Genomic DNA, 14,634 nt, shown 5'->3' with positions numbered 1-14,634 from the left:
AATATTGTAATTTCTGTGACCAGGTGCGTTGGTTTTGTACAGCCTGGTTTTTGGTAACAGGGGGGCCACAGAGGTGGCTTCTGTGAGAAGCTGCTAGAAGCTTCCACCATGGCCAGCAGAGCCAATCCCTGATGGCTCTGAGCATGGACATGCCACTCGCCTAGTCTGGGCCCATTAGAAAGGTTGGTAATGCCTCTGTGATAACATATTAAAGAAAAAATCAAAACAAAGTGGGCACACACATTTTTTCTTCTAGTCAGAGGAGAGGAGGAGGTGAGAACATGTGAGGGAAAACAACATGGAGACACCAAGGTCAGTGAAGAAGGAGGGGAAGGAGGTGCTCCAGGCACTGGAGCCAAGATTCCTGTGCAGGCCATGGTGATGACCATGGTGAAGCAGGCTGTCCCCCTGCAGCCCATGGAGGTCCACGGGGGATGCAGAGATCTACCCACAGCCTGTGGGGGAGGTGCTCACACAGGAGCGGGTGGATGCCTGGAGGAGGCTGTGATCCAGTGGAAGACCCAGTGGAGAGAGTGGGCCCTGCTTCCAGGCTGGTTCAGCCTGTCCTTGGAGGACTGCACCCCATGGAAGTGCACACCCACACCCATGCCACAGCAGTTTTGGGAGGACTGTCTGCTTGTGGGTGGAACTCACATTGCAGCAGTTTTGGGAGGACTTCTGCTCATGAGGGTGGACACACGCTGGAGAAGTTCATAGAGAACTGTCTCTGTGGGAGGGACCCCATGGTCTCACAGGGGAAGGACTCCTCTCCTGGAGCAGCAGAAGAAAACCTCAGGTGATGAACTGACAAAAACCCCCATGCCCTGTCTTCCTGCACTGTTGTGGGAAGGAGGGAGGGGCTGGGAGAAAAAAGGTGTTTTAAGGACTTCTTTAATTTCTCATTATCATCCTTTGACTCTGTTAGTAATACATTCACTTTGAAACGTGAAGTTGAGTCTGTTTTGCCCTTGGAATGTTTTCTCCCTATCCTTATCTCAACTCATGAACCCTTCGTTAAATTTTTCTCTCCTCTGCCCAGCTGTGGCAAGGGAGGGTGAGCAAGTGGCTTTCATGGGTGCCTGGTGTTGGGCTAGTGTCAAACCACGACTCCAGGTCATGATATGTTTCTACAGCACTGGTGATTCTGGGTGATAACTGAACAACAAAAGAAGAAGAGACCATGTGGTTCAGGCACTTGAATTCACATATGCTTCAATCCACATCTGGAGTGCAAAGCAGTGGAGCATTCTCCTAGTTCCATTTCCCTCCCCCATATTTTTGCTAAATTTCTAAAAGGATGGATTATTATGTGTATTTTCATGCCAATCAAATTAAAAATGTTACTTTCAAGTAACATTCTGTAAATCTGGAGACACATTCAGTCTTATCTGAACATGTGAGTCATGTGCCTCCATAACACTGAGTCAGTCCTATCTATTAAAATTTAGGAAAAAAAGAATTCTCAGGTAGTTAATCAGAAATGCATGCAGTATACAGCTTGAACAGGAAATTGTACGCTAGATCATAACCCAGATAGTCCCAGTAAACTTCATATAATTTTTTTAAGCACTGGGAATTTTACTGACTGAGAACAGTGGTCAGTGTGCCACAGGAATCCTAAGGATAATGAGAACTTAATTTACATGTTTGTGTGTCTCTCTGTCTATATGTCTCTTCTATTCCCCTTCACTCAAAAACTTATTTGCCTTTTAATGACCGAAGAAACCCAAGTCATAGTACCTTGTCATTCTGCTCAGCAAGTAATACCACTTCCATTTGCTCCATCACCACTAAGAACCCTGAGGCATGCAAATCTCTGATATCAGACACATGAGTATGTCACAACTTCAGCAGCAAGACAGTGGGATCTGTTTTGTGAGATACTGAACAGTTGCACGTAAACACATTAAACAGTTGTGTTTAAGAAACAAGTTTTCCCTGTGAGAGGTCTTGCATCTCATCAACAAGGACAAGCAGAGGTGCCATAGGTAAACAAACTCAAATACATAGGAAAACTTTTCTTTGATAAGTGGTGTTTTTTCCTCTATTCCCTATAACATGAGTAAGTTACTCAACTATGTTACCTTACAATGGGGATTATAATAAAGTTGGAATTTCTGCTATTGTAGGAAAAAAAAATTAGGACTTTATAAAAAATTGTGTAACTTTTGCCATATTCTCACATGCCTCCCCCCCTTGTGTGTTCTCACTCTTTACCTGAAGACATTGAGATTTAAACATGGTGATTTAGTTTGCTAATTAAAACCCTGAATATCAAACAATAAGCCTGAGTTTTAAAACCTATTAATACTAATGACCAGTTTATCATCCTTTTTCTCCTTCAATAGAATGAGCAGGATAAACATTTCTGTATCCTAGACACCAAGATGATTTTACTAGTTAATGCTAGGAGTGAATTCCAGGCATATGCCTACTGTTCATTCATTATACCTGTGAACATCAACACAGGAAAAATTGGGTAGTTTCTCTAAAGTCCACCATAAAAAAAATCAGCAGCATGCACTTATCAGCCTTTATCCAATGTTTTCTGAAAGTGCGTTTTTATTTCTTGACAGTAAAAGGACAAAAATAAAAGCCCGCTGTTGCATTTATCAGCTGCAAAAGAGGACAATGACAATAAAGGCTGATCTTCAGTAACACAAGCTTCCTAGAGATTGAGCCAGAGAAGTTTTAGCTCTAGATATTCTTGTTGAGAAATATGAAAGTCTTGGTCTGGTTTTCTTTGTAGTTTTTTTCTCTGACAAGCAGCTTGACTTCCCAACAAAAATTTCTCCCAATTTCTGTACTACACTATGGTACAGAAATATTTGCCATACTCATTCTATTGAATTAGAAAAAGGATAATAAATTGGTCATTATAATTAACATTAATAGGTTTTCAAAATAAAGTTCATTAATTTATATTCATGGGGTTTTTATTTATCTGTTTAAACTGAACAATTTTTTCATAACCTGATGCAACAGGAGAGACACATTCTTTCCTTTGAGGAGATTTTTTTTGTTGGATTGCTTAATTTCATGCAAAAAGTCCATACTGCCAAAACCTTCAGTCTGCATTTGTGAAAAACTTTCATTAATGAAAATGTGTGCCCACTGTTGTTGCATCTACAGTGACCTTACAGCAGCAAACCAGCAACTACAAACAAGTCGAGCCACCAGAACAGGATTTCTAGGCTGTGTCCTTGATAGAACCAAAAGTACAATTTTATTTCACAAAGAACAAAGGTTTTTTATTTGTGAGAATTGATGGCTTCTTGGTGCAGATAACAATTACAGAATCCCTAAGGTTGGAAAGGATCTCTAAAATCACCAAGTCCAACCATATAATAGTACAATTTGGAATTCAGTAAGAACTTACTTTGGCAAAGAAATGTAATTACTAGTCCAAGAAACAATTTGTTGAGGCTATTAATTAGATAAATGAATGAATGAAAAGACATTATTTGTCTGAGAATCTAGCCTACAACTTTGGAAGTCTTATCTCAGTGACAGCCAGAAAACATAGGTGGTTTCAATTTAACAAAAGGGACATTAGAAAAAGACACTGTCAAAATGTGCAGCAGACTGAGAAATTAATAATTTTATAATGGTAGAAGGCAAAAATAAAGAGTAGTCTATTAATGTCAATGGATTATTAAAGTGCACAAATGAAATAGTATATGACTAAATAAGCCTGCCTTTGTCTACTGACAAGGGCCTCTAAGGTAAATTTTATTTGTGATGGTTTAATATAGCATTAATTTTGCAGTGGCTTGACACAAGGGGTATTGGAACAGAAGTTTCTTTCCTCTCCTGGTCTTTCTGAGCAAAGGAGCACAATAGGAGAGGACCAGGAAAACTGGTTCCCAAGCACAGACAACCCTATGTAGAGGGACCCCGGGGGAGGTACAACCCCTCTTCCCTGTAAGGAGCGAGGAACATATCTAAAAGCTGATAAAACAGATGTGTAAGAGAAGTATCCATCTGTACTTTCTCTCAAAGCAACCAGAGAGGGAGAGTTTATCTTCTCCCACAGCACAACAATAAACCTATGTCCTGGAGTCATCAGCATGAGTTTTAGCTGAAACTGTAGCACTTCAAGTTTGTTGCTGCTTTCCTCCAGGGAGCTACTGGCAGAACACACAGTTGTATGGTGGGTTATTGTTGCAGAGGAGTAAATGCCACAAGCCTGGTAAACCAAGCCAGGCTTGTATAGGGGCCTTCTAACTCAGATTCTGAGGTGAATTGTCTAAACTTACAAAGCCAGAAAAATTTGGGATGCTGTCTCTGAGATAATGGCTTGCCTACCAGGAGCAATGAAATAATTTTAAACAGGAGCAGCTCTTAGCCAAATATATGAATCTCTACTTTCCTAGATTCAGGGAAATTTTTGTTTCATTCTTCGAGAGAAATTTCTTGCTTCAAATATTTTGTTTGGTTTTTCTAATGTGTCTTCTGTCTTTCTGCAATTTTAGCGTCCAGGTTATCTTTCCTTCTTTATTCCATTTGGCTACCTATTCTCCAGTTGAGGCTGGAACATGCTCTTCTATCTACTTCACTTACTTCCAAGGTATAAAAATCCACCCAGAAATCCACCTTTTCCATGTTCTCTTCATTGCACCAAGTCCCCTAAGCAGTTTCACTTAGCCCTTCTTGTTCTTTCACTAAATGTCAGGCTTGTTGCTTCATCCTTGCCCTAATTTTTCACTCAGTAACTGAAGGAGAGGTAGAGAAAGTCTGTTGGTGAGTCTGTAAAAAGATCTCTTTTTCTGAATGGGTGGCTCAGAAAAAGGTTTGCTAGTTGCTTGGCTTCAGTGAAAAATAATGGTTGGTTTAAAGCATTGGGAGGGAAAGGGTGAAAGGAATAAATTGTTTTGCCCAGGTCATCAAAGGAACTGACATTACATTTTCATATACACCAATGACACTCATTCACATGATATTCTCATGTGTGCCTTGTCTTCACAGCTCACAAAACCATGGAGTAAGTGTCATAACCAGGTACTGTAGTTATTTCTGCAGACACATCAGAGGTAACTTGGTTACTGTATGGAACCATCTCCATAAATTTAATGTCTCCTCTTTGAATTGTCAATCTGGAGGAAATAAAGCCATTGTGCCTTATTTCCTCTCTTTAAGATAGTTCCAAATGATGAGATCACTAGGATCTCAGCACTATTGGGAAGACAAAGTTTTTCTTTTAAGATGTTACTTTGCATGCACCAAAAGGGACATACCTATTTGAGATTGAGCAACCATAGTAGATTTCCGATCACACAGAGGAGAGAAGGGCAGCCCTAGTTCTGCTTCTTTGTCACCCTGGAGAAAAAAATTGACAAGAAATTTTAAAAAGAAAAGACACATTGTACTTTAATATCTTATATCACGACTGTAAAAGCCTCTCATTTTACTTTCTTTAATTAAGTTTGGACTTCATTTAGATAGCTTGTTTTTAATAGAAATTGTGGAGAATTTGAGTCTGGCTGGAAAAGTTGTAGTCCAAGGAGAAGTCGGTGAATTAAGCATCTTGATTCCAGTAACGTTTCATCAGAACTTTCCCTGCTTGCTTGCTACTTCTATGCACCAACTAAAAACCCACTTGAGCACAAGAATGCTTCTCACTGCAGTTCTCCAGAGAACTCAGAGCAAATCTTTCCTGACAAAACATCAGTGTCAGGACTGATTTTTCAAGGCTTGCACTTCTTTGCGTGTCTTTTTTAGTGCTTCAGATAAGGCTGGCCAGATGCAGATTAGTAATTTTTTCCAAAGAAAACACTAACAGTTTTCTATGAGAAAGTAACCTGCTTGGTTAATGTGGGACAAGCTGTGGACATTGTCTACCTGGATTTCTCCAAGGCTTTTGATATGGTTTCCAATAGCCTCCTCCTAAAGACACTGATGCATTACAGTATAAACAAGTGGTACATGCAGTAGGTGGGAACTGGCTGACAGGCCCCAGCCTGTCAGCAAGTGGTAGTAAATGGCTTCTTTTCAAATTAGCAACCTGTCACAAGCAGGATACTCCAGACATCAACACTGGACCCAATGCTGTTTAATATCTTTGTAAGTGATCTGGATGTTGGGATCAAGCATACCCTGGTGAAGTTTGCTGGTGATACCAAACCAAGTGGGAAACAGGACACTTCTAAAGGGAGAGTCATCCTGCATGCAGACCTGGATAGGCTGGAAGAGTGGGCTCACAAGAACATTATGAAGTTCAACAAGGACGAATGTTAGGTCTTGAACCTGGGAAAACATAATCCAGGACCACAACACAATCTTGCAACAACCCAGCTGGGGAGCAGCTCTGTGGAAAAGGACCTGAGGGTCCTGTTGGACAACAATCTAATATGAGTAAACACTGTGGTGCTCTGGTGAAGAAAACAACTGGATGGTGGACTGAGTCAACAAGGGTGTCACCAGCAGAGATAAAGAAATCATTATCCCACTCTAGTCAGTGCCTGCCAGGCCACAGCTGCAATACGGTGTTGGGGTTTTAGTTTAGTCCTAGTTTTTTTCCTGTTAAAGGAATTTTTTCCCATATGCATGTTGCTAGGGGACAAATGGCTGTACTTAAGAAAGACAAAAGAGGGGGGTGGGACAGGCCTGGCTACTGCTTTGTTTTCACCTAGGTGTGGGGGCAGTTCGCTCTCTCGGTGTTCTCGGGGGAGAGGAGCCTGGTTCCTTTCGGCCATTTTTCTTTCTGCGGAGAAAGATCCCAGGACCCCCGGCCCACCTTCCCTGCCCCGCTGGAGGCCAGGCTGTGGCCGCCCTGCCCCGCCGCTGATTCAAGCCTTCGCTGCGTTGTAGCTTCTGCTCGCCCTGCCTGCCTGGACCTCTGGGGGGTTCCCCGCTTGGATGATCGCGTCTGCCACCCGGGATTTGGGCTCATCCCTGCCATTCCAGCCTGCCATTCCAGCCTGCTGTTCCCGAAGCTCCAGCCGGACACCAGGGCCAGCTGCCCAGGGGTTTGTGAAGCCTTTGTTCCATCCCTTCCCGGGATCCCAGGGCACTGGGGCCGCGTGCTCCCCGAGCTCGCTCCGGAGCGCCCCCTGCAGCCGCGGGGGAACCATCGCACCTGCCCTGCTCACCGGGAGCCGCCAGCGCCCCTGCCGGCTGCGAGCAGAACTGCACCCGAGGGGAAATAGCCTGACAGCCGAGAAGGCTGGGACCGGGTTTGTGATTGTTTGCTGTTACTGCCATAGTTATTGTTGTTTTGTTTGACTGGATAGATATATATATATATATATAGAGAGAGAGAGAGAGAGAGAGTAAAGAACTGTTATTCCTATTTCCCACATCTTTGCCTAAAGGCCTTTGATTTCAAAATTATAATAACTCAGAGGGAAAGGGGTTACATCTGCCACTTCAAGGGAGGCTTCTGCCTTCCTTAGCAGACACCTGTCTTTCAAAACCAAGACATACGGTGTTCAGTTTTGGTCCCCCCATGAAAAAAAAGAAGTGGATAAGCTGGAGAGGATTAAGAGAAGGGCTGCAGGGATGATAAAAGAACTGGGAAGCCTGCCATGTAAGTAAGGCCTGAGTGAACTGCGTTTGTTAAGCCTTGAGAAGAGAAACCTTAGGAGAGACCTTATCACCATGTTCCAGTATTTAAAGGCTGGAAAAGAAGATGGATTTTACAAGGAGATACATGAAAAGATGAGAGGTAATGGATACAAGTTATTCCTGAAGAGATTCTGATTAGATGCAAAATAAAAAATTTTCACAATGAGATCAGCCATTAAAATAATCTCCCCAGGGGAGTGGTGGATTCCCCAGTGTTGGACACTTTTAAGATTCAGCTGGATAGGGTGCTGGACCATCTTATTTAAATTGTGCTTTTGCCAAGAAAGGTTGGACCAGATGATCCTTCAGCTTCCTTCCAACCTGGTATTCTATGATGCTATGAATACGACATTTCACATTACCTTTAGATTACATTTACATTTTAATTATATAAGTCAAAACATGCCTACTGGCCCTCAGAACAGAAAGTCCTTTTGTAGCATCACAACATGGTAGAAGATCAAGTGCTATAACCTCATATTTCCCAGTTTTCCAGTTTTTCAAGTCACATGTTTCCAAAGGCCCTTTAATATAATTCAGTCACTCTGTAACATTGGTTTATGCTGAGAAGATATGTATAGGATGACATAGCTGCACTATTCCCCATAGAGCATTCAAATTTATATAGCCTGTTAAATATACTGTAAAAACATTTCCTTAAATTAGCAGCTCACTATAATTGTGCTGAACTTCTTGCCAGTGTTCTGACTAATGTCAAATAGAAGCTAAAATATTCAGGAAACTAACTAGAGAAAAGCTTCTATGGGTATAAGAAGAGCTGAATTCTTCTTATTTTTGTTGATAAAACATACATAAAATGGGGGCACAAGTTCTGTTAGGATTTTGTGTGGAACAACAAGCAATAGTTTCCTTCTACTGCAGAACAATTCTGCTTTATGTTAGGAGCCTGATATACAAATATCAGAGTAAAACACAAATTAAACACAGAAATATTTCCAAGTAACATTCCTTTACTGTGTCAGCTGTGTCACCCAGAAAAACCATCTCTCGATGCCTGCTCATTCTTCTCTTACTCCTTAGGCCTCCTAAAGACCCCAGTGGCTAATTGTCTTGGAAAGGAACACCTGCCTGCCTTTGTGACTGCTCAGAGAGACACTTGATTTCTAAGCTGTTTGAGCAGCTCCCTAATAGCTAGCTAAAACACATTAGTAGAACTAATTAATAAAGGGAAGACGTTTGCTTTAAGAGATGCTCATAGATGTTGAGTATAAAAAACCAGTATTGTACTTAGAATCTTTCACCCCTACAGCATGGTCACTTGGTGTATGAAGACCTGTGTCATGTCACATCTCAAAATACTGGGAAACCAACAGGGTTGGGGATCTTTTCCAATATAGGTTAAGTCAGGCTTTATGTCTCTGCAGAGTACTTAACAGAAAGGAGAGGAAAGGGTCTGCAATTAAAGACCATAAGGAAATACATGTCTAATCTTAGGTCAAGAAAATTCAACCATAGTCTCCTTGGCTAGTAGTAGTTCTCAATATTGTGGTTTAGGGATGGTATTCTCCAGTTTAGTGCTCCCACTAAAAACCTCAAAACCATGCATTACTCACTCACTCCCCATTCCCCTCCCCCCCTGCAGTGGGTTGGAAAGGAAAATTGAAGGCACAAAAAAGTTACAGATCATAACTTAAGAACAATCTCCTGGAAACAGCAATGAGAAAAGAGAACAAACAGTAATAGCAACAATATGAATAGCAAAATTGTACAAGAGAACAGCAAGTGATTCACATGCAGATGCACCCCATGGAGCCCAACCTGACTGCCACCACACTACACTGCCCCAGAAGAAAGCCCTTCCCCCATCCCAGGAAAATGATGTGAAGTGGTATAGAACAACCTCCGGGTCCTAGCCATGCCTCTTCTGCCTGCTGTTAAAATTAATCCTGTCCCATTCGGAACCAGGACAGTACCCACCCCTTATTCTATACCATTTGCATCATGCCCAGATCCTACACTTTCCAACTATATACATATATATAGACAAATATATATATATATATATATATGCATTTAAAAGCACTGTTATCATTTCTGTAGTCAATGGCCATCCCTCCAAGATGCCTGTTGAGCTCATTTAGACCATGACTGTGGGTTCTATCCATCCTAGGTGTCTTCCAGGGCAGAAGGGCTGGTGTGCTGTTGGGTGGCTGCAAGCTGCACCAGGAGCTCACAACTGGTGTATCTGGAGCAGTCCATAGTTCTTGTCCATGGTTGGTTATGGCATACAGTGGCAGTGTCATTCAGCAACCAATATTATACAATTCAACATTACAGACTGTTCTCACCCAAAAATCAAATCCCTTTGAGGTATACATAACGTTTTCCCATCACTCTGCATTACACACCAAGTGCACCCAAGTCCTTGAGCAAAACAATCCCACATTTGCTTGTGGCAGGACTAAGCCAAACTGTCTTTCCAAACATATTCCTCATATGCACCTGTCTTAGGGCGACTTTATGGTGTGTATCTCATATCTCTGCTATATGCCCAGAAATTAATTCTTGTGCCTTTCTGTGCCTTTAAACTGAGCCTGAGAGGGGGAAGGAAAAACTAAGCAAAACTTTTTCAAAGCAGTTTGCAGCTTGTTCAAGGTCACACAGAGATAGCGACTTTGTTTTCAGCTGCGGCAGGGGAGTGAGGAAGCACCCGGCTTGCTGTTTTCCAGTCAGCTTTTGGCCAGTTTTTCAGTTTCTTTTCTCCGGAGAGAGACTGAGAGTTGAACTTTTTTTTCTTCTCTGGAATTTCAGGTTTTCTCCCTTTTCTGCTGGACTGCTTCAATATCAGAACACATCGGGAGGACTTTCCACCGAGCACAGAGGGCCTGGCCATGGGCCAAGCCCCAGCTCCGAGGAGACCAAAGGGAGGACTCTAACACTTTCCCAGATTTTTTCTCCACAGCGAGAGATTTCATTATTTAGCATTATCATCTTTTTCCCATGTGTTTGTTAAATAAATAGTTTTTATCTCCTTCACTGTCCTTCGAGGAAAATTTATTTTTCCCAAACCTGGTGGGGGGATGGCTGGTTGTGACCTACCATCTCTCAGAGGATATATTTCTAAATTTGGCCAAACCGGAACAGCACCACAGGGACTTTGTCCCCTTCTATGGTACGAGGAGGTTTTAATTGGGTGGGGGGAGCTTGATTAGCAGAGCCTCTAGTCTGGACTAACCAGATGGCCTCCACAAAATGTAGATCCCAATGCTTGAACATCCCACCAGCTATGGCTCTCAATATGGTTTTTTAACAGCCCATTGTACCGTTCAATATTCCCAGAGGTTGGTGCATGATAATGAGTATGATACACCCACTCAATAGCATGTTGTCTTGGCCAGGTGTCTATGAGGTGATTTTTAAAATTAATCCCATTGTCTGATTCAATTCTTTCTGGGGTGCCATGTTGCCACAGGACTTGTTTTTCAAGGCCCAAGATGGCATTACAGGTAGTGGTGTGAGAGCACATCTCCAGTGGTTGTTTCCACCACTGTAAGTACATAGTACATAAGTACACTTTCTTGGTGGGTTTGCCCGAGTGTGATGCAATCAATCTCCCAGGCCTCCCCACATTTATATTTCAACAATTGTCCTCCATACCATAGAGGCTTTATCTGCTTGGCCTGCTTGATTACAGTGCATATTTCACAGTTGTGGATAACCTGAGAGATAGAACCCATGGGTAAGTCCACTCTCAATCAGAAGCCCATCTCCTCCCTGTTGCATCTCTTCCTTGATGACCTGAGGCATCATGGGCCCACCGAGCCAGACATAATTCACCCTTATTCTGCCAATCCAGATCCACCTGAGACACTTTAACCTTGGCAGCTTAATCCACCTATCCATTGTTGTGTTGCTCTTCAGTAGCTTGATTCTTAGGTACACTTGCATCTACATGACTTAGTTTTACAACCCACGCAGCAATGTCTTGCTACTTATCAGCAGTCCAGATGGGTTTACTCCACACAGCCAACTGGTCTTTTTCCATTGGTCTGAAGGCCATCCCCACAGAGCATTTGTTACCATCCACAAGTCAGTGTAGAGGTTAAACACTGGCCATTTCTCTCATTCAGCAATATCTAAAGCCAGCTGGATGTCTTACAGCTCTGAAGCCTAGATCTACTTTGTCTGATTTCTGCAACTCGGCACACAGAACTCCATAGAGCAGCTTTTGATTTTTGGTATGTTCCTACAGTACAGCAGAACCATCAGTAAAGAGTGCATATCACTTTTCATTTTCTGGTAGCTGATTATATTTGGTGGGACTTCCTCAGCACATGCTATCTTTTCCTCCTCCAATGATGATAGTCCAAAATTTTTGCCTTGAGGCCAAGTCATGATTTGTGATTTTTGCCTTCAGGCCAATATCCCTGGGCAATTAGGGGTTTCTATCTGAGCTTTCTGAGTGATCAGTGCAAACCACTTACTCCACGTTGCATCTGAAGCATGATGTGTGAAAAGGACTTTCCTTTTAAGCATCCAGCCCATCACTGGCTATCAGGGTGCCAGGAGGAGCTGCGCTTCAGTGACAATCACTTCTGAAGCAGCTAGAACACCTTCATAAACTGCCAGTACCTCTTTTTCAGAGGTGTAACAGCCTTGGATCCTTTGCATTCCAGACTCCAGAATCCCAGGGATTACCTTCAAGTCTCCCAGGGTACCTTTTGCCAGAGACTCCAGGAAGGACCATTCTCCCTGATTGCAGTGTACAGCACATTTTTCACATTTTGTCCTGTCCTAACTGGGCCTACAGCTCCCAAGGAATCTCCTGTTTAATTTGTTACAAAGCTGGTTGATGTTCAGGACCCCACTTAAAATATTTCTTCTTCTGTGTCATTTAATAGAGAGGGTTTACAATATGACTGTAATCTGGAATATACATCCTTCAAAAACCCACAGTACTGAAGAAAGTTAGTGTTTCCTTCTTGCTGGCTGGTGGGGACATAACTGCTATTTTGTTGACCATGTCCATTGGAATCTAATGATATCCATCTTGCTATTTTACTCCTAAAAACTGATATTCCTGGGCAGGTGCCTTGACTTGACTTTGCTTTATGGCAAAATCGACCTTCAGGAGGATGTGGATTACCTTCTTTCTTCAAAAAACTGTCTCTGTTGTGTTGCGCCACACAATAATGTCATCAACATGTTTCAAGTGTTCTGGAGCCTCACCGTCTTCAAGTTCAGTCTGGATCAGTCCATGGCAAATAGTGAGGCTGTGCTTCCACTCCTGGGCCCATCAGTTCCAGGTGTATGGAACGCCCCTCCAGATAAAAGCAAACTGTGGCCTGCACTCTCTTGACAAAGAAATGGAGAAAAATGCATTACCAATGTACATGGTGGCGCCACTTTGCTGCCTTGGACTCCACATTGTCCTCAAGTTCCAACATGTCCATCACAGCAGCTCTCAGTCGTGGTATGACTTTGTCCAGGATACACTAGTCCACTGTCAGTCTCCACTGGATTTATGCACTGGCCATATGGGGCTATTAAAGGGTGAGTGAATCTTGTTGACCACTCCCTGGCTCTCCAGTTCATGAATCATCTCATGGATGGGAGTCACAGAGTCCCAGTTGGTGTGGTATTGTTGATGATGTACTGTTGTGGTAGTGATCGGTACCTGTTGATCTTCAACCCTCAGCAGTCCCACAGCAGAACAGTCCTCTGAGAGACCAGGCAAGGTGTTGAGGTGTCTAATTTCCTCTGTCTCCACAGCAGCTATCCCAAAAGCCCAACAATGCTCTCTTGGGTTCTTGAAATACCCTCTCCAGAGTTAGCCTATGCCAAGGACACACAGGGCCTCTGGGCCAATCAGAATGGGGGATTTTTGCCTTTTGTTCCCAGTCAGGCTCACTGTAACTTCCAGTACAGTCAGCTGTTGGGATCTCCCTGTCACCACAGAAATAGAGTTAGATTCTGCCCCTACAGATCTTGATGGCATCAGGGTACACTGTGTGCCAGTGTCAGCTAAAGTATTATACTCTTGCAGGTCTGATGCACCAGGCCATCAATAGATCCAGTTGTCCCTTTCCTCCTGCTGGAGGCAGGCCCCCTCTAGTTCTAGTCTTAGTAGTCATTGTTCACGTCTTGTAAATATGAAGTGGATATCCTTTCAAGAGGATCAGAAGTAACATCAGCCCTTCCATTCTGTCTGAGGACTTGCCCACTGGAAACCGAAGCGGCATTTATCCCTGAAGAATTTCCTGTGGTGGTTGTCCTTCCTCTCAACTCACACACCTGTGCTGCTAGGGGAGAGGTAGGTTTTCCATCCCACTTTCTCATGTCTTCTCTGTGGTAAAGTAAAACCGCATGTTATCTCATGGTGTGTGCCCTTTATCTCAAGCCAGCGAGTGCATGCTTCCAGTACCAGAGACTGTGGTCCATACTGGAGGGGCACAAGACATTTCCTCTCTAACATGCTTGAATCTTTTGAGTCTGTCTGCAGTCTTGGACAGTCTTTCCACAGGCAAGGCACAGTTTGGTAAGGAGGAAAAAATTATTCCATTGTTGTGTAGTCACTTGAAGCCCTCTCTGTTCTCTTTCTTTCATTGAGATCAGTGCTAATGAGTTGGTGTACAACAACGGTGCACTCCATACAAACTTCTGCCACATGGGTTGTTGTGGATACAAATATTGCTGAAAGCAAGAATTTTTCTTGCTTCTTTCCAGTCCCATGAGATACTTTTCTCTCTCACAGAAGATATTAGCAGAGTTCTATAAATTATGAATACCTGTGACCTTGCAGAGCTTTGTTTATGGTACAGTAGAAAAATACTTTGACAATGGATGTTTTAGGATTTTAGCCAATCAACCCAAGGGGTGGCTGATCCTTTGACCAATTAGACTATGAAGGAAAAAGTCTATAAAAGAGCCTGTAAAATAATTAAATGAATCAATCTTGCTGCACAATTCCTGCCTGCTGGATCTCTCTTTTCCTCTCTACCACTGCGGGACGCTGTAATAGGTTGTGTCAGCTGGACCTGATCTGAACCCATTTTTTGAATCTTTATACGTTACCTCCAGCACGGCTAATTCTCTCAGGTACCGGAT

At 42.9% G+C, this 14,634-nt stretch overlaps 1 protein-coding gene across 4 annotated transcripts in view; it reads right to left on the bottom strand.

The window, feature by feature from the left end:
• PDE1C (phosphodiesterase 1C) overlaps nt 1-14,634 on the bottom strand; it is a 369,889-nt gene that overhangs the window by 42,873 nt on the left and 312,382 nt on the right. For all 4 annotated transcript variants that reach the window (XM_048296129.1, XM_048296137.1, XM_048296146.1 and 1 more), the window contains one exon: nt 5,238-5,319. In XM_048296129.1, coding sequence (XP_048152086.1) covers nt 5,238-5,319 — 82 coding nt within the window. The remainder of the gene's footprint in view (nt 1-5,237; nt 5,320-14,634) is intronic.

This window comes from Corvus hawaiiensis, chromosome 1, assembly GCF_020740725.1.
Source record: "Corvus hawaiiensis isolate bCorHaw1 chromosome 1, bCorHaw1.pri.cur, whole genome shotgun sequence".
Lineage (NCBI taxonomy): Eukaryota > Metazoa > Chordata > Aves > Passeriformes > Corvidae > Corvus > Corvus hawaiiensis.
The sequence above is the reverse complement of the archived record's forward strand: the minus strand, read 5'-3'. Positions and strand labels throughout refer to the sequence as shown.